Source organism: Astyanax mexicanus, chromosome 15 (genome assembly GCF_023375975.1).
Source record: "Astyanax mexicanus isolate ESR-SI-001 chromosome 15, AstMex3_surface, whole genome shotgun sequence".
In the NCBI taxonomy this organism is placed as follows: domain Eukaryota; kingdom Metazoa; phylum Chordata; class Actinopteri; order Characiformes; family Acestrorhamphidae; genus Astyanax; species Astyanax mexicanus.
The window spans coordinates 39,364,732-39,390,514 of record NC_064422.1 but is presented as its reverse complement, the minus strand read 5'-3'; the positions used below and the strand labels follow the sequence as shown (position 1 = coordinate 39,390,514).

At 35.2% G+C, this 25,783-nt stretch overlaps 1 protein-coding gene across 4 annotated transcripts in view; it reads left to right on the top strand.

The window, feature by feature from the left end:
• fbxo11b (F-box protein 11b) overlaps window positions 1-25,562 on the top strand; it is a 30,634-nt gene extending 5,072 nt beyond the window's left edge. For 2 of the 4 annotated variants that reach the window (XM_049464554.1, XM_022670345.2), the window contains exons 2-23: window positions 2,267-2,336; window positions 4,962-5,089; window positions 8,386-8,467; window positions 9,621-9,765; window positions 10,188-10,317; window positions 10,545-10,628; window positions 10,746-10,878; window positions 11,004-11,110; window positions 12,631-12,742; window positions 14,038-14,144; window positions 17,455-17,592; window positions 17,693-17,910; window positions 18,814-18,994; window positions 19,147-19,269; window positions 19,946-20,031; window positions 20,197-20,273; window positions 21,141-21,284; window positions 21,493-21,603; window positions 22,336-22,443; window positions 22,534-22,642; window positions 22,753-22,851; window positions 23,556-25,562. In XM_049464554.1, coding sequence (XP_049320511.1) covers window positions 4,982-5,089; window positions 8,386-8,467; window positions 9,621-9,765; window positions 10,188-10,317; window positions 10,545-10,628; window positions 10,746-10,878; window positions 11,004-11,110; window positions 12,631-12,742; window positions 14,038-14,144; window positions 17,455-17,592; window positions 17,693-17,910; window positions 18,814-18,994; window positions 19,147-19,269; window positions 19,946-20,031; window positions 20,197-20,273; window positions 21,141-21,284; window positions 21,493-21,603; window positions 22,336-22,443; window positions 22,534-22,642; window positions 22,753-22,851; window positions 23,556-23,685 — 2,532 coding nt within the window. In that variant the 5' untranslated portion in view covers window positions 2,267-2,336; window positions 4,962-4,981 and the 3' untranslated portion in view covers window positions 23,686-25,562. The remainder of the gene's footprint in view (window positions 1-2,266; window positions 2,337-4,961; window positions 5,090-8,385; window positions 8,468-9,620; window positions 9,766-10,187; window positions 10,318-10,544; window positions 10,629-10,745; window positions 10,879-11,003; window positions 11,111-12,630; window positions 12,743-14,037; window positions 14,145-17,454; window positions 17,593-17,692; window positions 17,911-18,813; window positions 18,995-19,146; window positions 19,270-19,945; window positions 20,032-20,196; window positions 20,274-21,140; window positions 21,285-21,492; window positions 21,604-22,335; window positions 22,444-22,533; window positions 22,643-22,752; window positions 22,852-23,555) is intronic. The other 2 variants (XR_454832.4, XM_007250106.4) reach the window with 2 other exon arrangements.
• The last annotated feature ends 221 nt before the right edge of the window (window positions 25,563-25,783 follow it).

Here is a 25,783-nt window from a genome sequence, read left to right as displayed (position 1 = left end):
CCAATTCTTCTTTCAACAAGTATGTACCATTTTATTTTGTTTCAATTTAAAGTTGCATATGAAGCGGGTAGATACAGGTCATTCTAAACATAAAAGAAAAAAATAATACTTCATTTCAGAAACACCTGCTTGAATACATACAGTACCGTCCCTGTTGGTGTGTCAACTGGATTAAGTGAAGGTATTACTGAGCAGAAAAGCAGATCCCTTATATAACATTATTACTCCAGACAGGATGGCATCAGGCAGAGGCCAGCGCTAGGTGATGGCTTCATCGATTATTAGATAATCAATTAGAATCTTTTAACTTAACCTTTTTTTCCTGCACATTTACAGCCTCAAATAACGCATTCTTGCTTATTTCCCCCCCGTATGTGTAATAGGTATTGTAGCATGTATTGGGGCATTGTTGGTTAGCTCTTTCTGCTAATTGATATCAGATATTTTGACTGGTAATTGAGTGAATGTGATGCGATTGATTGACCCAATTGATTACCTATTTGTCTGGCATTGGCAGCTTTAGTAATGGGTAGTCCATAGACACTGAACAATGTAGTCATGTTCATGTTATTTCATTACCAAAAGCATAACTACATAACTACAGTGTAGAAATCTGGAATTATATATATTTTTTAGTATTATTATAAAAATAATTGTAAATATCTGTAGTTGTAAGTGATATCTGCACGTTTATATGTAAAAATAAATGTAGGTACAGTTTCAAGCGAGTGAAATGTCATGTAAATCAATGGTAGCATATATCTAATCAGAATTACTTTATATATCTTTATATCTGCTTTTATAACTAGTAAAAGTTTCATAGTTTATATCTTAAATGAAAGACTAAACTAGTTAGGCCTGTTACAATAATTGTTATTTTCTTACTATAAATTGACGTACATTAAGAGCCCATTAATATGAATGAGTGGGTATGCCTTTTTTAACATTTTAAATATTCCCTAATACAATATTCTTTATTGGCAAAAATGTAGTGCTCTTTAAAAGAGACTAATTGCACTCTTATGCTATTAGATCATATTATTGACATAAATTGGGCTTAAATTGAAAAATATTGTTTATTGCAATAATTTCTTGGAAAGAATATTTTCCAATAAAAATATCTAAAGTGACAATAAGACACTAAGTACATTAGTATTACTAGAGATCTTGCAATTGAGTAATTACAGCTTATACTACTGGTGTCATTTTAGGTTCAAACACCCTTTTACCTCTCCATGTAAATTAAGTATACTCAGAGTAATCTGCATTTGGTAAGTGTTAAAATAGAGCACTTTATCTGATATTACCATGTTTGCAAATATATATGGGCGTGTTATTGTGCAGGGGTGTATTTTTGTATTATTGGCTGATATGATTATGTTGAAGTGTCCTTATCAGTATTGCTGTATCTGTCAGTTCTGCATGCTTGCACTGTTATTAGTAAGTTTACAGGATCAATTTTGCCTGTAATACACATTACAATAACAAGACATTGTCTTTACACCACAATTGCAAGTTTTGTAGGCTAGTGTACCAAATATAGCCAACTAATTGACTTATTGTGGTCTTTCCAATGGCAAAGGGTGTCATAGAAAATATGACAGTCAGGTAAAGCTTGGGGATATGATAGGAATATTGTATCAAAATAATAATAAAGACTTTCACATTCACAATATCTATTAAAATGTTGAGAAACAAACTCTTAATTTCACATACTAGCACAGTAACTTTTATGCAATTTCTGCTATACATCATTTTTCCAGATATAATACAATATCGTCATATTGTCCACTAATGCAGGTTGTGTTATAGAGAATATAACATTCAGAAACATGTTTTTTTTGCTGATATTAATATGAAATTAAGTCTGTGGGGACACACAGAGGCCTTGTTTTTGGGGCACAAGATGCCATACATAGTTAACTTTATGATTAAATGTTTAATTGCAGTAAATGTTTAATCTATACAAATCTATGTCATTGCATTGTTGCAGCTAATGTATATATGCAGAAAAACCTGCTGGCCAGATCAGTATTATACAAAAATGAGTCAAAATGAGACATTTTGATGTCTTTCTTTTTTTCCACCATCCTTCAGTGATCCTCTCTGCTGTAAAGGATTCCAGGACAGCTGTAATTTGTATTGAGTCATTTTTTAGAGATGGCACAGGGACCAAATTGAGTTGATGCAGACAGAGCCATAAATATACAGTTTATTATTATTTGTCTATTCTTATTCATTGTTTACTCTTGGATGTTGTCTCCAGGTACCAGTTGTGCTGTAGGGAGGACAGACTAGGCATCTCGGTTAATGACAGGTGGATGTGTTTTATACAGGTAGGGCTTCTGCAGTTAGTGCACAATACAGATTTCTTGCTAAATTAAGTATTGCTAGTTTCAAGGCTAGAGGTGGGACAAAATATTGATAGATGTGCTTTTTATTTGTGATTTATGTGATTTATTCTTTTATTTTTGTGTATTTTCTATGTAATATGTGGCATCAAATATTGCATAGTTTGTTAAAACATACAGCTCTGGAGAAAATTAAGAGACCACTTCAGTGTCTAAATTAGTGTCCCTGATTTTACTATTTATAGGTATATGTTTGTGTAAAATAAACATTGTTTTACACACTGCTATAAGATAACTTTATGGTGTAAAAATCCAAGCAGTTCAGCTTGGTTTGAGGGCTTGTGATCATCCATCTTCTTCTTGATTATATTCCAGAGGTTTTCAATTTTGGTAAAATAAAATACTATATATTTTTAGTGGTCTTTTATTTTATTTCAGAGCTGTAGGTGTTCTAAACTTATAAGACTAAGACTAATTTGACCTACAAAAGTTACCCCATAAATAAAAATATATTGTCTTATATATTTATATTGAGTATTATACCAAAATATCGTGATTTGGAATGTAATGGTTAGTCGATATATAGTCAACAGGCTCTATTATTATAAAAAAAGATTGTTGAATCTAAATGTTTGTTGTTAACTTATTGTCAATTTGTAGCACTACACAAAGTACTGGGTACAGAAACGCAATAGGAGGAGGGTAACACTTAACTCTGCCTGTGTCTCCAAAAGTGCCCAAATACAACAGATTACACAGTTCCTCACTAAATAGCAGCACCTTCCACATTTAAAGGACAATGTTGTGGACATTTTAAAAAGCATTTAAATCCACATTTAGCTGCTTATGTCATTTTGAAGCAACAGAGAGCTAAAAACAAGAGCCACAGAGTCGGAGGGCATGGCAGAAATAATCGTTGTCTGTTCAGCTAATTGGAAAAATAATCGTCAAGTTGACTACCAGAATTATCATTAGTTGTAGCATCATGTGCAATGTATTATAATATCGTATCATGTGATGCCTTGTGATTCCCACCCCTATGGTACATCATACAGGCACGAGTAGCCTTTTTTCAAAGCTTTGTCATTTAGGAGTTGTTAAGTGACTGACAGCTATCAAACAAACTCGAACGTGTAGCTGAAATCAAGTATACATTTACCCTAAGCTTGAGAAAGACCAAAATTGAGGACTAAATGTCTATATATCTATATATGTCCCCTTCTTAACCTGTGAAAAATTATTTGCAACTAAACAGCTTTAAGGAAATTTAATTAATTTATAATGTTAATTTATCATGTTCAACATTGATATCGAGCTAATAAACAGCATTTTCCCCACATAAAGTTTTTTTTTTTTCGTGAATATTATGCATCCATATTCAAGACTGCCAGGTAGATAATGCAGTCACTGATGGTGTTTTTAAATTGGGAACTGTTTAATCTTCATCTCCAGATGATATCCAGAAGATCTTTGTAGTGTTGAATAGGTTTGTGCCATATTGTGTTATGCATAATATATCCTGATACAGTGATATTGACAGTGAGTTAAAAAAAAATCATATTGTGATAATAGCCATATTCTATTATATGCTGTGAAGCTTTATATGTATTTGTGTGATGCCTTTGCAGTTTATTCACACTCTAATACATTCTGTAAAGTATTACAGTAATAATGTCTTAATATTAATAATGAAAGTTCATATAACCAAGATCAGTGTTATCTTGGCCTGTCACTATAATTACATTATTATCAATGTATTGACGTAGACATTACCTCTAATGTTTGATAATCGTGATCTGGTCTACTGTGTTTCTTTGTTTGTCACATATATAATAGTGAACAGTGTATATTTCCCCAAACTATTATTAATTTAAAAAATGAGTTTTCTTTAAAAGGGTTATGTCTGATTATGTGAGTTGTTTATGGCAATTATTTCTGAGATGCCATATTGTCCACAAAAAATCTTATCGTAAACTGACAACTGTTATTGCAGACAAACCCAAAAATATTGAGATATATAGGGCCAAACTGCACACCCCTAGTTTTTACCATAGTACCGTAGTATTTTCTCGAGTGTTTTTTTTTTTCTAAACAGAACTACTGTGATATAAATCTATAGTGTATAGAGGTTAAGGGTAACTCACATTACTTTTATTTAAATTGTAGACAATAGAGTATGTGGGACATGACTTTCACCATTCTTTTCCCTCTTGTGTTTAGAAAAGGCCACTGGATTTCAGTTTAGGCCTCAGATGCTTTACCTCTGAGCGTGTATCTATTTTTACATGCCAGTCCTGCTCTGTTCCTACTAATCCAGTTGTCACTTTTTGTGGGCTTCTCTGGAGCTGAGAGGGAGGCTGCACCATTTCTGCAGGAGGACAGAACTGTAAAGGAGATTCTGTCTTAATTTCGCTAAGCTCTCTCTCTCTCTCTCTCTCTCTCTCTCTCTATCTGTGTGTGTCTGGCACGCTGTCTCTCTTTCCTTCCCTTCCTCCCTCTTTCTCTCTCCCACCTTATCTAGGTACTATTTGCTGCATAGCCGGTACTGTAAGTTGATAAATGCCAAGCTGATTGAGGTCTTTTTTTTCCCTCCCTCTCCCTTCTCTGCAGATGAGGACGTCCCTGCAGATATGGTTGCAGAAGAATCTGGTCCAGGAGCTCAAAACAGTCCATACCAACTCCGTAGAAAGTCCTTGTTGCCTAAGAGAACTGCGTGTCCCACAAAAAGCAGTATGGAGGTAATCGACAGATTTCACATACTAAAAACAGAATCATGCTCTTTTTAGACACAAATATTGTAATTTAAAAAATCCATTTCATGATTAGGATGTTTCACAAGAAAATTCTCTACGATACTTCACGGCATCTGTGTTACTGAAGAGGGTAAAATACTCCTAAATAAGCAAATACCAGGAACTATAGCTTTATTGGTGTTTGCTTATTATATGTTATAAAAGCAGTATTGTGCATTAGTCTATTATTCACCTTTAAAGCTTCAAGGGGATTTTTACATAACTATGTTTTTGCAGTTTATATGCTTACACAAAATTTTCTTTAGTAGATCTTTTTGCTTCATGCTAATGTATTAATGTAAATAAATCACATTCATCTAAGTATTTTGTACAAGGTAATTGAATTTTAGCTAAGGAGCAAATTAATGAATAACTGGCATAATAGACACAAAAGCTTCCTGTAATGAAAGTCACCCAGTAATGATTAGGTAATAAGCAATGTAAGTAATTAATCGGATTTAACACATTAATATGACAACCTTAATTTTGTATGTCTTGGTAAGTTACTGTTGTTTACTAAATAGACTAAATGGAGGTGTACAGTTTTTTTTTTTAGTTTGTTTCTGCTGAATGTTTGAAACAATTATAATATATAAAACATTATCTACATTAACTGTATTATAAATTAATAAAAATGTATTTGTGATTTTTTCATATTGCCTAGAATTTTGCCATTGCAAAAATACTCTGGGATATTAAGATATATTATGGCTAGGGCTGTGACGATAATTTTATTACCGCAATACCGCGGTTATGGGACGTCACCGCGGTGATGAGCTCATTACCGTCATTACCGCATTTTTTTATGGCTGTCAAATCTTTTTGACTGCGTTTTGAGCGGTAGTAAAATGCTCCATATAAGCACAACTGTGGTGAATTCAGTATTAATATGTCAAGTGTAAGTCCTACACTATAGGGCTGTGCAATATATCAAATATATTTTGATCGCGATAGATATTGGTGTCAAACGATCTCAAAATTCATAATATCGAATATAAAAATTTTTGTCATTTATCTGTGCTGCCGCTGCACTGGCGCGGCAGCGAATGGGTTAAGCAAAAGCGGTGCGTGGTACTCATTGAGGTCCTGCTCACTTCGTCTCCATTGAGGCTGCTGAAGAGAGTGAAGATTAGCAGCACTAATATTGGCTCGGAAATGGAAGCTACAGGGCAGGCTCAGTAAGTTGAGAAAAAAGGAAGAAAAAGACTCAGAACAGAAGAGAATCATCTGCAAGATTTGCCGGAAAGTGGTGTCTGCACCTCTCGCCAACACATCAAACTAATTCACCCACCTCAAGGTAAACCATAGAGCCATGTAAGGTGTTCCGTGGTCACATTTTGAGAAAGTAAAATATATTAATTCATTGTCTGGCTGCTGGCTGTTCTGCGTGAGCACCGCGGAGAACGCGCGGCATTGCGCCTCAGTCTTGGTAAAAATAGTAAGGTTGGTTGAAGTGTAGTTCAAACAGCAAAGCAATGATATAAAACTATAACCACCATCTTTACTGAAATGTTGTTATCTGACCAAGTCTGAGGTAAAATGCGCTGCGCCTTGTCTCTTTCACAGCACGCGGAACTGAGTTCAGAACCGCTACAAATATAACCATATGAAACTCAGTTCAGATAAATAAACTTCAGATGAGTAAGGACACGTAAAGTGAAACAAAAATTGTCAAACATAAAGGACAGGTTTCTATTATTTTAAAATGGAACTAATGTCTTTTTTTTGGTCGGTTGTCTCTTGCGAGCCGATTTCTTAACGTCACGACATTTTAATCAACATATTATATGACGCGGGTCCCGTCAGGATATCTTGCGGCACAGACAGAACTGAATTGTTATTGGCGGGAACAGGAGTTTAATCAATCCAGAGGATGTGGGAGCACATTAATAAATAGTTAAGAAAATTGTAATAATCACGCAGTGATTCTCATGCACGCAACAAAAAAAACCCTAAGCACAAAAAAGGAGCGGAGAATGGACCAACACGCGCACACACACACCGATTTTTTTTTTGTAATGTGGTAAGAAACGTGACCGCACTATTCAGCGCGGTTTTAATAAATATTTTTTTTAATTTTAAGCACTAAATGTAATTTATTAAATTTATTTAGGACCGCGGGGCAGGTGCGGCAAAACTGTGTATGTGGCGGGCTGATGCGGGATTAAAAGAAGGATTTTTTTTGCGGAACGGTAACGGGACAAAAAAGAAATGATGTCTGAATTAATTTCCTCCAATCGAATATAATTTAACATGGTTTAAGAATATAAAATAATTTATAAACAAACGAAATATTTAATATTGAGCTAATAGCCCAAGTGCAAAAATACAAAATCTGTAATACTCTGCACTGCACAATTCAAACGAAATAGCCGTAACGCAGCTGCGCTCCTGCCCTGCGATGCAGCCGAAGCCTGGGCAGCAGCAGAAATTCTGGGGTGAAAACTACATAACTACACAACATAAGGAGACATAATGCACTCCAAATATTCAGGAGGGAAGTGAAATAAATGATACTGTACAGATATAATCTATATCTAGTAGATATTTAATGAGAAATAAGAAGAGTGTGAATAAAAAAAAAACAGACGCCTATCACAGACTTCTTGAGCCCGAACGGCCCGAGGAAAGGGGTGAGAAATATATTTTTTTCGGGGCCGGGGGTCAGCGGAAAATTTTGCTGTGGATTAATTCGTCTTTTTTTTTTTAAACGAATATTAGAATATTCGCTACCAATTACTGCCGAATATCTTGAGCTCAAAACCGCTATTCGGGCCAGCCCTAAAATAGATCTATGGATGGAGAAGGGGGAGGCGGACAAGCTCCTCCTTCAAAAAGTCTGCACGGAAAAAGACAGGTTAGCTGTACAATGACGAATTATACAGGCAGCATATGTTCACTTGTTATGCTGTATTTATGGTTTATGTAGATGTTGTTTGTAGGCTGTATGGTTTGAAGAATAAAGATTTGTTACCAATAAATTTGCGGTGTTTTTTTTTTTTTTTTTGGGTGGGGGGGGGGGGGGGGGGGGGGGTTTGGGGGGGGGGGGGTTGGGGTCTCGCGGTTACCCGCAATATCGCGGTGATGCGTTAGTTTTTTACCGCGGTTATAAAAAATCAATACCGCCCCAGCCCTAATTATGGCCATATTGTATAACCCTTGATCTGACCCTAGACGAAATGCTGCGTTTTTTATGTGGATTTTTATCATTTTTCATGACATTATTTTCCTGCATGTTTCAGGGAGCCTCCACTTCCGCTACAGAAAACTTTGGCCACAGAGCAAAACGCGCTAGAGTGTCAGGAAAGTCCCAAGAACTTCCAGGTGAGTGCAGTTATAAATTATAAAGAGTAGAATTTCATGTGATTTGTTATTTAGATAATAATTTCTGGGGCTGTGGTAGGACATGAACAGTGAGTCCAACAAAATACATACCTACATTTCATCATTTACTATTTATGATTAGAAGAAATTAGCTAAAAAACACTTTAAACCCATCTTTCACAGTGCTGGCATGCTGGCTAATCTAGCAACCTACCTATCAAACTAGGCACCTTTTTTCGTCAAAACTTCCCTGTTTATGTGCAAATATGCATCATATAAAATGGGAAAAGAAGCAGCAGTGGTTATAATGATCTCTTCATGTTTAGAGTTGTGCTACTGAGAACATGAAAGAAATATGGTTGGACTATAATATAGGGGTTACAGTTCAGTACATCGCAGTGTCTTGCAATACATTAAAGGAGAAATTCAGTGTGAAAAAGACTTTGGTTGTAGTGAAACCTGGTAATCAGTACAAACTTTTGTCAAATAGCCCACCTTCATTTGCCCCCTTCTGAAAGACAGCACTTTTAGCTGATGCTCCCAACAGATTTACAATGCTAGCGACTGAGGCATAGCAGTTCCTCGTTTTAAATGCCAGGGCCACAAAATTCTTTTAATGTGTTGTTGAGATACTTTGAGCTCGTTAATGGTGTAAAGATAGTGATTTATTTTCATGAGCAACGTTATGCCCCAATCACTAGCATTATAATGCTGGGAGCACTGCAAAAAAAATGCTGTATTTTAGAATGCTGAGGGTGAACTGACTTTGGTCTAGACTTTCAGGTGTGAAAATGCCCTTAATTTAAGACATTTTTCCAGCTAAATTTATTCCAACAAAATAAATAATACATACAGATATATACAAATGAATTGTAACAGGCATTTTTTTTTTAAATCAAAATCCAGTGAAAGGAGATTTCAGCTATAAAGATGGATAGAAGAGAAGAATTCAGATTCAGATTTGTGAAGCAAAGGAAATGTCGAGCAATTCATATATTCATGTTTAAACATACACATGTCTTTAACCCTTTAAATATGAAAAGAAAAAGAAGCATAATTTGTTGCCTGATTCTGTTATTCTTAGTTCTTTAATTCATGATACCTCTGTTTGAGCATCTTATGTATTTATACATGTCCTCTATTTTCACCCCAGCTGCCCCTGCAGAACAGTATCTCCAAGAAAAGCTTCCAGATGAGGTGGTTCTGAAGATTTTCTCCTACCTGCTGGAGCAGGACCTGTGCCAGGCTGCATGTGTGTGCAAGCGTTTCAGTGAGCTAGCTAATGACCCCATTCTCTGGTGAGCAATACGTCTTGCACCGTTTAGTTTTTATAGGCGATGTCTGAGCACAGTTGTTTTTTTTTTCTTCTTTTTTTTTCTCATCCAGATTAAGATCTAGTACAGTTTACAGTTTTCTAGTACAAGGTGAGCAGATTTGGGTTCAGTAGAAACTGAACCAGGGTCACTTACTGTTTGCTGTGTTAGTAAAACATAATGTATTATTCAGCTAATCTTCTGAAGAGAGCCTCCCATGAGCCTTATTAAAGTATTGTTGAAGTGCTTTGGAGATAAGTGTAGTAGCTTTTTCCTACTCACTGCTTTCTAATTGTTGTATTATAAAGATTTTCCAGTACAAAGGGTTACTATTACTTTAGCTTTAATGTATTTTTATAAGGTCAAGCGTCCAGATGTCTGATCTTATCCTTTCATGTTTACCACAGGAAGAGGTTATACATGGAGGTGTTCGAGTACACACGGCCCATGATGCATCCAGAGCCAGGAAAATTCTACCAGATAAACCCTGAAGAATACGAGCAGCCCAACCCGTGGAAGGAAAGCTTTCAGCAACTGGTATGAGCGAGCGCCTCTGTTAGGGGGCAGCAGACCCTCTCTGAAGTCTGAGCTCCATTCTTTCAGGGTGATAGCACTAGTTCATGTGTTTGTAATTTGTTGAGGAGAGCAGTGTTCATAGTATCCGCCCTTCGAAGAGTCATGAATAAATAGTGAACATGTTGCTTTCATTCTTTTCAGCCCGTGTAGTTGGTTCATAACTCCTTTTGTCCTTTGGCTTTTTGCAGTATAAAGGCGCACATGTAAAGCCTGGTTTTGCAGAGCATTTCTACAGTAATCCAGCCAGATATAAAGGCAGAGAGAACATGCTGGTATGTGCTATCATTTTCCTGCACTGTCATTTCTGTTGCTGTTTGTCAAAAATCGTTCATAAATAAATAAAAATACACTTTGTTTTAATACTTGATTTTTTTTTCTTTGATTTGCAGTACTACGACACCATTGAGGATGCTTTAGGTGGTGTACAAGAGGCCCACTTTGATGGGCTGATTTTTGTTCATTCTGGCATCTACACAGATGAGTGGATCTACATCGAGTCTCCCATTACGATGATTGGTGCAGGTAAATCAGGTCGACCTACTTTTAAATAGAGGAAGTCAGACGTTTGTCAGAAGTGTGCCAAAAAGCTCATTTGAAGAAGAAACTCATTTATATTATTATTTTTTTCCTTCATTTTTCCCCCACAGCTCCAGGAAAGGTCGCTGATAAAGTAGTCATTGAGAACACTAGAGATTCAACGTTTGTGTTTATGGAGGGTTCTGAAGATGCGTATGTGGGTTATATGACCATTAGGGTAAGTTCTAGGGCTGGGTGGTGATGTTTAATAAATGTTTAATAAGTGTTTAATATTCTTCAAATACAAAAATTATATTTATTATATTGTTTTTATTATGTTTTGTTATGTTTTTGTAAACAGACAGCACCATTTTTAAAGTGATGTGCTAGCTAGGGTTGCAACTAATGATTATTTTGGTAGTCGACTAATCTTGTCATTATTTTTTTATTTTCTGCCATTTATTTCAAGCTAAACATGAGATTTTAAAGGCATTCAAATGTCTAGATGTTTAAACGTGGAAATTTCTGATTATTTAATGACTAAATATGTAATCTGTTGTGTTTGGGCATTTTTGGAAACACTTTGTGAGGTGAGCCATTTACCCATCTCCCATTGCGCTTCTGTCTCCAGTAATTTGTTAAACTTCTGTTAAAAATGAATGATTAGTCAACAATGAAATTTGTTGACTAATCGACAAATTTAAAGAATCAAAATTGAATAATCGTTGCAGCCCTAGCACAATCTGTTGTTTCCTTGACATTCAGTTTTATCATATTTATTAATTTTTTTTTCAAATAATAAGCAGCCCCTTTCAACCTTACATGCAGTTTTTTGTGATAAACACTGTATATATAAAATATGACAATCACTGCCACATAAGGGTCCTTTCTGACAGAAACACATGACTATATACTGAGATCTCCTCTGGCAGCTTCTAAATGTAAAGCTGTACTATCTCCATTATCCCATTTTGAAAATCCTATTAAAACTAATTAGATTAATCAAGTTAATTTTATCAACCTCCCAGCAATAAACCCTATGTTCTGATAAATTATTGTTGGCTGGGGCCAAGGGCTGGGTATTGGAGCTCTACCTGAGCCTATGCATGTTCTGTTCGAGTTTTAAAACTGAGCATTTGACCTACAATTATGAGTTGATTGAATACATGAAATCTGTGCAGCTTGGAAAATCACAGGACTTATTTTTTTAAGAAAACTGTTTATTAAGAATGGAACTCCAAATAATTAAAACACCAGCAAGAGCGCAATGATCCACAGGCCTAAACTTCAGTAGCATAGGTTAGAAGAATGGTGTTGTGTAGCCTGTGTGAAGCCTATTAGTAGGCTATACACAGCGCTGCAGGTAAAGTGTAATGCAGACAAGTGGAGGAGCTGTTGTGTGTGCGCTGTTAAGGGCAGTACTGCGTGATTTATAACCTTCTAACTTGTGCAGATTGTTTTAGGATCACAGTGTGATTGTGATTAAGACTCCATAGCTTTATATAAAATAGAAGATTGCATTAAAAAATGTAGGCCTACGTCACAGACCATTTTCTTGAGCCTGTTCAGACAGTTTAGATTTGACAGAATATATATTTCAGTTACAGGTTTTGTTTGTATGAGACACAAGATTTTCAAAGAACTAATGTTGTAATTGTATGAAGGGGAGCCTCAGCCCATTCATTGCTGCTCGGTCTGCTATACTGTAGGTATTATTGTGACCAGAATAACTACAGCTTTCCTTTTTCCCCTCCACAGTTCAATCCTGATGATAAATCAGCCCAGCATCACAATGCACACCACTGCCTGGAGATCACAGTGAACTGCAGCCCCAACATTGACCACTGCATTATCCGCAGCACTTGCACAGGTAATTCCTCTAAATAATGCTGTGTTGCATTTTTGTCTGCCCCATATTTGTTGCAAAATGAGGCATACTGTAGACCTGTCGTCCTTATATCTGCACCTTAATTCCAGTTTCTCCTTCCAGACTTGCTGATCCTTGGTTTGACAGTTACATAGGCTATTTGCTTAATTTTAAGTTCTTTTAAATTCCAGTGTTAAAGTGTTTTTGTTTAGAAACCTTTACAGGGTATATCCAGGTTCCTGTGGGATCTTAAAAGTCATAACAAATGTTAATTAAGGTTTCAAATTTTGAATTTTAAGTTCTTTAAGGTATTAAAAGGACTTTAAAAATTAAGAGATTCTCATCTAAGGTCTTAAATATTTATTTACTAGCTTACTGGCACTTAGGTTTTGCAACAAGGCAGAAAAACTTCACGAAAAGCCTCAGCTGCCGTAAGCTATCACGCAATTTGACACAAGCTGAGATTGGCGCAAAAAGGAAGAACTCTGGTCTAAAATTTCACTGAGAATGAGATTACAATGTCTTTAAAAAAAAATCTTAAATCTAACTGAAAAAAACCTGACCGAACTCAGCTCTGGAAAAAAATTAGACCACCTCTGTTTCTAAATCAGTTTCTCTGACTTTGCTATTTGGGTAAAATGAACGTTGTTTTATTCTAGAAACATTTCTCCCAAATTCCAAATAAAAATTTTGTCATTTAGAGCATTTATTTGCAGAAAATGAGAAATTATTAAAGTAACAAAAAAGATAGCTTTCAGAACTCAAATATTGCAGGTAAAGAGCTGGTGAGTCAAAAGATCAATATTTGGTGGAATAACCCTGGTTTTTAATCAGTTTTTATGCATCTTGGTATGTTCTCCTCCACCAGTCTTACACTCTGCATTGTATAAACAGTTCCCTATTTGTTTGTGTAAAACAATGAATTTTTATGTTTATTAGATACATTATTTATTTATAATTGCTATAAGTCTAATAATAATGTGCATATTTATTTTCCTGTGCAATTTATTAAAACGTCTTAAATTAATCATTGCCATACCAGCAGATTTATATTTACAGCATTTTTTTTTTGATGCTCTTATGTAGAGCGACTTACAAGTTTATTATTGCTGTAGCACAACATAGTCACCCATAATTGGAATTGAACCCCAGTCTCCCACATGATAGCTCACTGACAGGCGGTGGTGTTATCCACTGCACCACACCAACCAAAAAAAACGTAAAACACTAACCTTGTGTATTAAATCTGTAAAACCTCCCCCAGTTTGTGTATTAACATTCTCCATTTGTCTCTACAGTGGGCTCAGCAGTGTGTGTAAGCGGCCAAGGTGCGTGTCCTACCATAAAGCACTGCAACATCAGTGATTGTGAAAACGTGGGGCTCTACATCACAGATCACGCCCAGGTAAGAACAAGAACCGCAGCTGCTGTTTTACACACAGATTTTTCTTTTTCCCTCCTTCTGTACTTGGAACACTAAGCATTATCATTTATGGTGCCATCAATAACTCCAGTATAAACACTGTCACCGGGGGTGAACTCCACAATGCATGCTTTCACAGTTAGCTCGCTATTTAAAGTCCAGTAGTGAGGATTCTGTAGTAAGCATGGTCTTAGACAGACTTGACTTTTGTTTCGAGTCTAGTACCTTTCTTGTTTATGTATTATTGTTTCATGTCATTGTTCTTTGAGTCAAGTAACTCTGTGAACTTTCAGCTTCAACACGCACGTCTCCAAACAGCCTGACCTGTTTATGCATCTAATTCATGTTTAAGCATGTTTATACATGTTGTTATAATCCTTGTGGGAACTGCTGAGAGAGCAGTGATTCACGCTGTAAATTAGTGCAACTTCCATTTTGTGGTAAACCGCATAGAGCATGAGTACTTACTGTGTGACAGGAAACGACTTTAAACCAAGACTTATGAGTAATGAAAAAGACAAAATTTGTGATTTGAAGATGCTTTGCTGCTTCAGATGATTCAGCAGTGCTAAAACTAAAAGTCAAGAAGGCTGATGGTAGTTAAAAGCTTTCTTTTGTTGAAGCTTCAGAACTAGTCAGGTTGTAGTAGGGTTGCACGATATTGGAGAAACATTTACATATTGCATTATTTTGTTGTTTGGCAATATATTACAGTGGCCCTGAAGTGCAAAACAAATTAAATGTCAGAAAACAAAATGACAAAAATTTTAACAAATTTACATACAAAAAATAATTACATTCAAGAAAACAAAATTACCAAAGAAAAAAACTATGATAAACATTACATTTCAGAAAAACAAATTTGCAAGATGCAAAACACTTTTAACAGCACTGAAACACTTTTACAAACTGCGATTTTTGATGGAAAGGGAGGGTCTAACACACAGGAAGTGCTTGTTGAGGACCTTGTCAGTCAAACTGTGTTTTGTGGCACGCATTTTAGCAGCAGCAGTAAATGCAAAATCTATCCCCGTCCTGTTGCTTATTGTGGGAACATGACTGTAAATATTAAATAAGTTAAAATCCTAACGCAGTGTAAATGACGCAACAGATTTAGAACTTATATTTTGTTCCAGAAATCAGGTCAGAACTAGTTATATAGAATGTAAACATTTAATTAAAGCTTTCAAATTGTTCAGTGGTTGGAACAGAGCAAAAATACACTTTTAAAAGGAGGTTGTTTAGTTTTACCTTTAGCACACCTACGTTCTGTAAATGAAGTCAGATGAAGAAACACTGCCCTGTTCTCAATAGATATTACTTAGAAGCTTCATATGAGTTAAAATGACAAAGAAAGTGTGAGCTCCATTGGGTTAAAAATACAGGAATTTTACCAAATGTTGATTAACTTAAGGATCCAGCATGTCATGTTATTTATAAGTTATTTATGACTGAATTAAAATAAATTGTATTGTTTATTATCAATAATATGATAGATTTGATGTAAAATGAAAACAGTGTTTTTTTTTTTCTTTGTATTAAAAAGCAAAAATGTTTGGAAAAATGCAATTTGACATTCCTCAGAACATTAAACATTCTGTGATTTGTACAATTAATACTAAAGTATATGATATGATAATATGATATCAATACTAAAACAGTACATTATAGTGCAGCCCTATGTTGTAGCATCATTGTATGTGGATCTTCGAACATATTGTAAATATTCACTCCTAATTGCATAATTGTCTGAAACACAAATTAATTCACCTGTTTAATTCACTCATTCGTTTTTTGTTTTTTTTTAATATAAAATAATCCATAGAGGATTATATCCAAAGATGGGCCAGATATGTTTTAGCTTATTGAATGTTCCGCTCTCTGTGTTTTTATCATGCTTCATAATTGCTTCTGCTTTAGCGGGTTCAGGATATGTGTAACTTATCAGAACAGTAATTTCAATGTGTTCTTATTGTTTTTTATATATAGTGTAGTTTAAGGAGTTGTCAGCAGGGGGCTGTGTTTCACAGCTTTTGGCTAGACGTCTTTGCTCCATTGAGCAGGAGGTTTTGGGCCCATTTGTTTTACATGATTTATGGAGTTACTGTTCTGTTAAATGTATAAAAATGCAAGGTTACCTTTTTAACAAAAAAGAAAATGCCTGTTCACATAAATGAGCCAGTATGTCTACTGTTAATCAGTGTTGTGTTATTGTGTTTATGTAGGAAATTTATTTTCCAATTAAATTATTTGACTATTCTAAAAAAGTTAATTCATCTTTAGCAGGTTATGGTTCTGTTGTATTATTATTTATTACATTGTCATTATAAAATAATAACATTATATAAAATAGCATTTTGTAAGAATAAAATGGTCTTAAGATTACAATAATACAGTTTATTGCAATTATGTATGGGGCAATATGTCCAAACAATGTGCTATTGTGACAGGCCTAATAGTAATGTAGTAAACCGATATGACTGAAAAAAAATTGTCCTTTTTTACGGGTATTAAACATTTTCTAATCAAATTTGAGTGGGATTTAAAGCCTGCTGCCTATACCCCTCATTGGTAGAAATCACCAAGGACACACCCTCCAGTCAGTTCTGTGTGGTAACAGTCTCAATACAAAGCAATACAGATACAGCTAGGCATGTCCTTATGAACGTATTTGCATAAAGTTAAAATACTAAGAAGAAATAATTGCAATAAACAAAAATGTTGCCATTTTAAGTCAATTTTTTGTCAATAATACAGTGATTAAAATAATAGTTTAATGATGCAATTACACCATTTTTTTCAAAGCAATAACTTACGAATTAATTATTAAGGATATTTAGTCAGTGAATTTGGAATATAAGAATATGTAAGAATAGGAGTTAGAGTTTTGCATTATATTGATATTTTATAGTATTGTGATGCATTTTCTTATCATATCGTCAGTGCTTAAGGAACAGGAGGACTCAACTGTACTTTCTATACAAAGACTGTAAAAATCCTTTGAAATTGTAATTTTAAATAACAGTAGTTAACACGCATTTTGTCCGCATGACAAAATATGTCTAGGTATTGTGAAATATAAATATATATATTTTGGCTATATGGATAATATTAAGGTCAGCCAAAATGATTGACATTGTACATATATTATACAGTAACACGATAAAGTAATTATTGTGACAGGCTGAGCTACAGCACTGTCATTTCTGTTCTATTGTAAAATGCATCATTTATCAGCAGTGTATGAATGTTTGTGCAGTTGTTTAACGGAAACTCTGAACGTGTTTTGCAGGGCATTTATGAAGATAATGAAATCTCAAACAATGCGCTGGCGGGAATCTGGGTGAAAAACCATGGCAACCCCATCATCAGGAGGAACCATATCCATCACGGCAGAGACGTGGGAGTGTTTACATTCGACCACGGCATGGTACAATAGCTGCTCCGCTTCCGTTTCTTCTGTTCCCTTTATTCCCAGCAGTGATTGAATGAATAGATTTACCCCTGGTTGTTTTTGTCTCCCCCTACAGGGCTACTTCGAGAGCTGCAACATCCACAGAAACAGGATCGCAGGTTTCGAGGTGAAGGCCTACGCCAACCCCACGGTGGTACGCTGTGAAATTCACCACGGCCAAACAGGAGGCATCTACGTCCATGAGAAGGGCCGGGGACAGTTCATAGAGAATAAAATCTACGCCAACAATTTTGCTGGTGTGTGGATCACCTCCAACAGTGACCCCACGATTAGGTCAGTCAGTCTTCTTTACTATTGTCCTGTATTGCTGCTGTCTAGGGGTGAAGGGTAGAGCCCTAAAACATCACGGTATTTTAGGGCATATATTTTATGTAACAATATAAAATAAAAATGATATTATTATTAAATTATTATAATACAATGTACTTTTGCAGTAGAAAGAAAATAATCTGTAAACTTAATGGCTTAGTGGTTCGCACATTCGCCTCCCAGCTCTGGGGTCCTGGGTTCAAGTCACTGTCTAGGAGATAATATCCATACATTGGATATTCTAATTTGCCCAGACAATTGGATACCCTATAAATTGCATTGGTGAGACTGTATTTCTGTGCTCAGTCAACTCCTGAGTGCCCAAGGCAGTCTTCCAAGTGGACAGTCGTTTCCGGTTGAGAGTATGCTGTGTGCATTTGGCTGCCGCTTCTCACTGGTGTGTGTTAAGTGTGTGTAGAATTGTAATGGTCCTTGAATGTCTTGAGTGGCAGAAGGGCGCTATATAAATGGTAATTGTAAGTAAGTGTATTATAAGCAACAATAATCTAACAGGATTTTGTAGAAAATAATGTTTATAGCACAAAATATTACAACATACTGAAGTTAAGAATATTTAGTGCATGCATACAAACTGCAAACATAAACTATTGTACAAAAATGCCCCAAAAACTTTACAGTAAATAGTAAACCATCAAATATCGCTTATCAAAAGATATATGTATATTTTTTATTGTGACAGTGTATGATACAATATGGCGCACCTTTTTGTTCATATTTTAATGTATTTTCATATTATAGGTTCTAAAACATACAAATATGTAATATGCTGCACTGCTAATGTCATATTCCCAAAGCTTATTGATTTATAATTTATTGTTTTTTTGTTTTTGTTTTTTTGCCTTCCAGGGGTAACGCCATCTTCAATGGAAACCAAGGAGGTGTTTACATATTTGGAGACGGCAGGGGTCTCATAGAGGGAAACGATATTTATGGAAATGCCCTGGCTGGCATTCAGATCAGAACTAACAGCTGCCCTATAGTGAGACACAACAAGATCCATGATGGACAGCATGGAGGCATCTATGTGGTGAGCGCTCACAGTGCAGCATTTGTTCATTACAGTATTGCTCTATTGTAATAAATGTATTTAATACATACAGTTTTGACCAAATTAAAATGTATGTTTTTAAAAGGTTTTCGGGACCTTGTTAAGTGATTCCTGTATGTATGTTTTTGTAGCACGAGAAGGGCCAGGGTGTTATCGAGGAGAATGAAGTCTACAGCAACACTCTGGCAGGAGTATGGGTGACCACAGGGAGCACACCTGTACTCAGAAGGAACAGGATACATAGTGGCAAACAGGTACTTAAACTCAAATTCATAGGTGTAACTGGAGTAATTATTTTATTTTTCAGACAAATCTTTACTTCTAGTTCTTATATTTTCACACAATTATCTGAACTTTCTACTCCTTTCATTTTAAAATAGCCTTGTTACTCCTATTTCACTTCAGCTTGTTGCCTTACCTGCCTCTCATTGTTCAATAAAAGCCCTATCCAGATAAATCTCTCCATCCAGATAAAGTGAATGCTGGTCTTTATATTTTAGTTTATTCTCAACTGTTTCTTAATGTTGAGTTAATAATAACATACTGCTGTTTTAACTATGTCTGCTTTACATTTAATTGCCTAATTCTAACCATTAACAGCTTTGCAAAACCATAAAAACCGGCATTTGTTTAAAGGATATTATTAAAATTAATCCAAATTGAGACCAGTCTGTTAGTCTGGCGCTCCAAAAATGCCTCTGGTTATAATTTGGCCCCTTGGGAAAATTAATTGCCCACCCCTGCTGTGGACAACACTGAAAAACAGATCATGTTTATCAAAAATATAGGAATAATCCTACTGTAAATTATTGAAACCTAGTGTTCGTGTTCTGATTTTTATCAAACAATGTGGTTTTAATTTAAGTCAATATTTTCTAAAAAGATTTACATTTATTTTGCTTTTGAACAGTTTTTAATGGTTTTCTATAGGTTGGCGTTTACTTCTATGATAATGGGCATGGAGTATTGGAAGACAACGACATCTACAACCACATGTACTCTGGGGTCCAGATCAGGTAGGGTGGCCTGTTGTTGTATTAGTGATTCTGGTTCTGCTTTGGATTGTCTAGGTCATATAAATCAGGCTAAAAGATGTATACATATTGTGTGCATGTTCTGAATGTATTGATGTATGGATTGCATGGCCAATCACTAATTTTACTTATTTTCTTTTCGCACAGAACTGGGAGCAACCCTAAAATTAGACGAAACAAAATCTGGGGAGGGCAGAACGGAGGCATTCTTGTTTACAACTCGGGTGAGTGTTACGTTTTTACTTTAAGTGAAAAGCTCTAGCTGGATGGGATTAGTTTTTCAGAGGGATGTTTGTGAAAAATTCTTCATACTTCTACTCAGTGATAAAACTCTTGTAACCGGACTGCAATTGAAAAAACAGGAGGACCAGTGAGTTTAGGCTTTCTTGGTTCACGTTCAGAAATTTGAGTCCGGACGGGAATAAATTGGCGGAGGAGCGTTCAGCGAAAAACAGTAGATAATTCCGCCTGTAATTTTCTTAGAGGACGCCTGAGAAAAACACATGCATAGTCGTTCCGGACAGGAATAAAATCACAGAGGACCCCATCCTCAATAAAAGAGAAAATTACCACAGAACCCCTGAAAAACTAATCATGTCCAAAGGGTTTTTAATGCTTCTTATCAGATAAGTTAAATATAAAATATAAAAATACCCAGAATGTTTTATAAAAGTCATGTAAATTTACAAATCTATTTTTGTGTTTCTGTTTATCAACTGAGAAAAGCTATTTATTATAATACATAAAAAAAATCATTTAATATTTAGGCAAATCTGTCATGTCATTTTGCACATGCTAGCTTGTACTATAAGTGGATGTAAATTCATACAATAAGGGGGAAAATAATCATTTGAGGCTGTCTGATTCAGGTACATAAAAAACACAGAAGATAATGACCTGAATGTGCAAAATATTAACAAATGTTATGCAGCTAGTAAAATGTTGAGTATTAAAAATAAATTAAAAAATAAATTAAAAAGTAATTTACAGTAATTAAAAAAAATAAGTGATTTACATCTACACAATGTAGCTCTCAGAATTTCACAAACATTTTATTTTCGAGTGTTGAGGGTTCATGTGTTTTTATTTAGGGCTGGGCTTCATTGAGGACAATGAGATCTTCGACAATGCCATGGCCGGGGTGTGGATTAAGACGGACAGTAACCCCACACTGCGCAGGAATAAAATCCACGACGGCCGGGACGGCGGCATCTGCATATTCAACGGTGGCAGGGGTAAGAGAGGAGTTTTTATTATTTAATTTTTTTACAAGTTCAGATTTACAAGCAATTAATATACAGCTCTGGAAAAAAAAAATGGATTTCTTTGATTTTCAGAAACTAAAGTAATTTCTTAATCTGTTTCTAGAGCTGTGTATTTAGATATACATTTCTGAATCTTTATTTGTTTGTAATCTTTTTACATTTTTGTTTTGTGACTCAGGACTGTTAGAGGAGAACGACATCTTCAGAAACGCCCAGGCTGGTGTTCTCATAAGTACAAACAGTCACCCGGTTCTGCGGAAGAACCGAATATTTGACGGCTTTGCTGCAGGTCAGCTGGAGTGCTACTATATTGTACTTTTTTAAGTAGTGTTCACTGTACTCCACAGGGTATCTGCAGGTTCTTCAGAAGTCTTAAAATGTCTTACATTTATTTAAATTAAACAAAAATAATTAATTTGAGTTATAATTGGTTTTAGTTAGTCATAATGACTGACTAGGTCTTAAAAATGCCACAGAGAAAAATACAGTATAGTTTGGGTGGATGATATGGCTCTAAAATAAGATCACAATATTTCAGGGTATTTTGCTATAATTATAAATTATATTTTTATATTAATATATTACATGTTATATTCTTTATATATTTCCGTAGCAACAAAAAAGAAGAAGAAGAAACTTTGTCTATTTCCTAAATAGTAACCCTAATTTTAGTGTAACAAAAAAAAGTTATGTAACAACAAAAATCTACCACTAAATTATAGTGCAGCATATTTAGTGGATGCATATAAATGGCAAACAAATAGTTAAAAGTAGATACAGTAAATATATACGAGTATATACGATTTTGAAGCTTTGTTATTGCGAAACTATCTTAATTTTGTCTGAGTTGTGTTGAATTCAATTTCCCTATACCTGCAGATACCCTGAATACAATGATTGCAGGATTTATTTTTATTTAATATTTTCTTTCATTAAAAAACATTTTTTTCAGTTGATCTTTTTTTGTTAGTATTGGAGTCTAATTTTTTTATTGTACAATATTTTCTTCCTATCTTTACAGGCATTGAGATCACAAATCATGCCACAGCAACACTAGAAGGCAATCAGATATTTAACAACAGATTTGGGGGGCTGTTTCTAGCCTCTGGTGTCAATGTCACTATGAAAGGTAAATATTACTAAACCTGAGCTCTGGTGTCTGCTTGTTGTCCATCTATGGTGTTATCTAATAGAAATGTTTCTTTCTTTTTTTCTTCAGACAACAAAATCTTGAACAATCAGGATGCCATAGAGAAGGCTGTGAGCAGAGGTCAGTGCCTGTACAAGATTTCCAGTTACACCAGCTATCCCATGCACGATTTTTACAGGTACGGTAACTGGTCTGTAGTAGTTGCCTGAAAAAAAAGCTGAAGAGGTCTACAGGTCATGTTACCATTTATTCACATAATTGTTTGATGTGATATTTTCTTTCATTCAGGTGCCACACCTGTAATACAACAGACAGAAATGCAATCTGTGTGAACTGTATCAAGAAATGCCACCAAGGGCATGATGTCGAGTTTATACGGCATGATAGGTCAGTGCTTTTTACTGTTTACCCTCCTTCTTTCTCATATACAGCTGTGGAAAAAAAGAGACCACTTAAAAATGATGAGTTTCTTTGATTTTACCAAATCAAAAACCTCTGGAATATAATCACGAGGAAGATGAATGATTACAAGTCATCAAACCAAACTGAACTGCTTGAATTTTTGCACCAGAAGTGGCATAAAGCTAACCAAAAGCAGTGTGCAAGACTGGTGGAGTTTTAAAACTTTATGAATATAAATTTGTTTTCTTTGCATTATTTGAAGTCTGAAAGCTCTGCATCTTTTTTATTATTTCAGCCATTTCTCATTTTCTGCAAATAAATGCTCTAAATTATAATGTTTTTATTTGGAATTTGGAAGAAATGTTGTCTGTAGTTTATAGAATAAAACAACAATGTTCATTTTATTCAGGTATATACCTATAAATAGCTAAATCAGCGAAACTAATTTAGAAACTAAAATTTCAGCTGGATAATGGGTGTAGAAACAAGGAGCTGTGTGTGTGCTTTTGTTTGTAATTTGCAGTGCCAAAGGTTACAGTTTATATTATTTTATTTCTGTGTATGAGTTGTTTTTTGCTGCACTCTCATTCGAATCACAGAATTACAAGTGTTGTTCGATTTAATCCAGGACATGTTGCCTAATCCACGCACAGCTGGTCTAATCCCGTTTTTTAATCTGTTCCGTCTAGGTTTTTCTGTGACTGCGGCGCGGGTACTTTGTCGAACCCTTGCACGTTAGCCGGAGAGCCGACGCACGACACGGACACTCTGTACGACTCAGCGCCTCCTATAGAGTCAAACACGTTACAACACAACTGAGGCCCAGCCTGCCCTCCTCCATCTCAGCACCCTGGTCTTTAATCGAACCTGCCTACAAAACGAGAGCTTCTGCCACTTTGGGCTGGGAAAGACTCTGTGTAAAGAGACAGGACCGCAAAATCTTTCACTTCAATTGTTCTGTGGGAAGGAAAAACCATTTTGAGGAGATTTGTGGACCTCCTTTGGAAAGCTGCCTCTTTGCTGGATAGAGATCTGTTGTCTGTGTGTTGCTCTAAATGAAAAGTGTTCTGATGCAAATGGAAGCAAGAGATTCCCTGTTCAGTTTTTTTATTATAATTATTATTATTATTATTATTATTCCCCTTTTCAGTTCAGTGCAAAAACGGCTCTTGACCCACAAAGAATGGTTAATGTTTGGGTAGAGCTTTGGAAGAGTTGAGAGTTGCACAGAGAAGCAATATGTTGACTCAGGATTCTGGAGATTAAGAGACGAGACTACAGCGGCGTCCAGTTTTGGAAGAGGAACGATGGAGAACGTCCTAGGTCTTTCCAAACCGATAACCCTGTGCAGTCTCTGTGATGTGTGCAGGTTCAAGCGGAGAAGTTCTACTGCAGTTTTGTACAGACGTGTAACAGTGGCCAGAAACACTTGGAGCCATTAACCCCTCCCCCAGGGCAGCTTCCTGAACCTGGATATAGGAGGGAGAGCCATGATTTAAAAAAAAAAAAAAAAAAACATGGCTTTCTTTGGCAACTGTTTCTAGGTAACAGATGTGCTGATTATATGTATGGTATAAAAAAAAAGAAAGCTAAAAAAAATGTGGTTAGCACTTGCTTTTTTTTAATATGTTAATGTTATTCTGATCAACAAATATGATTTTAATGCTTTCTCATGTAGTTTTGTATTTTCAAGCAAAAAAAAAATCTTACTGTATTTGAATGTCTTTTATTTTATTATATATTATAATTATTATTATTGTTATTAATATTTTCATTAGCGCACGTTAGGCTTGTAATCATACTGTGTCTCAGCATATAAATTCTTTCTGTGAAAGAGGATTAACGAGAAAAACAAAATGAGATTTGGAAAACACGTAACACTAAAATATGTCCTCCAGCTATGGTTTTCGATATGCGAGGTATGAAGCGGTTGTTTGTGCGGGATTTTTTTTTTTTTTTAATTTATTTTATTTTTATTTCTATTTTATAAATGTGAATGTGACAGTTCTAGTCTATTTGTATTCCAGTTCCACAGTTCAGTGTTTGGGTCTTTATTCACTGCCTAGTTTTGTTTTTTGAGACGATGCCTTTTTGAAAGTCAAAAAAAAAAAGACTGATTTCTAAACAGAATTAAAATCCACAAAGAAAGGCAATGTTCCTGTTCTAATGTTCATGTGGAAGAATATTATCAGGGTGAAGTCTTTCTTCACTCTTTAAATTAGTTTAAATACATATTATTTTTATTTTGTAGTTTTATTATTAACATGACATTGATTAAAAATGTCCCCCTCTTTATATTTTAGTATATTTTTAGTAGTTTTTTTGTTTGTTTTTTGTTTGTTTGGGTCCGAGGCCCTTCACGTGCCTGTGTTTAAGTGCTACACACAGAATTGAAAAGCATCGCTGGAGTTTGCTCTGTTATAAAGGCCCCGGCCTCTTAGCTGAGACACACATCTCTACAGCCTTGTTGTCTTTTGCCCCTCAGATTCATCCCCATCTATGTGTAATGTGGTGACTGTGGCTTCTCATGCCGCCTGAATTGTATGCATGTACCATAACATCTAGACTTAATATATTGTGAAGTATTCAATAACCATTATGTAGATGCTAGTATGAATTTAAAAAGGGTTTAATTTCCTAGAAAAAAAGGAAAAAGGAAACTGGTCATTTTTAAGAAAATAAACTTTATTAGATCACGGCTGTTTCGGTGCAGTTCATGTGACTGGTGTGAGGACTGGTGTCCAAAGTTCATCACTCTTTATTCTTTTTATGACATGTTGTCTGAATTGTTCTTTTTAAAACACAATCTTTTGTGTTTCTAAATGTTTAATATTAATTATTTATATATTTGACAGTTGTACAGTAGTTCAACTTTTCTTTTTCATGCAGATACAGTTTGGGGGTTTAGAGTTGCTGG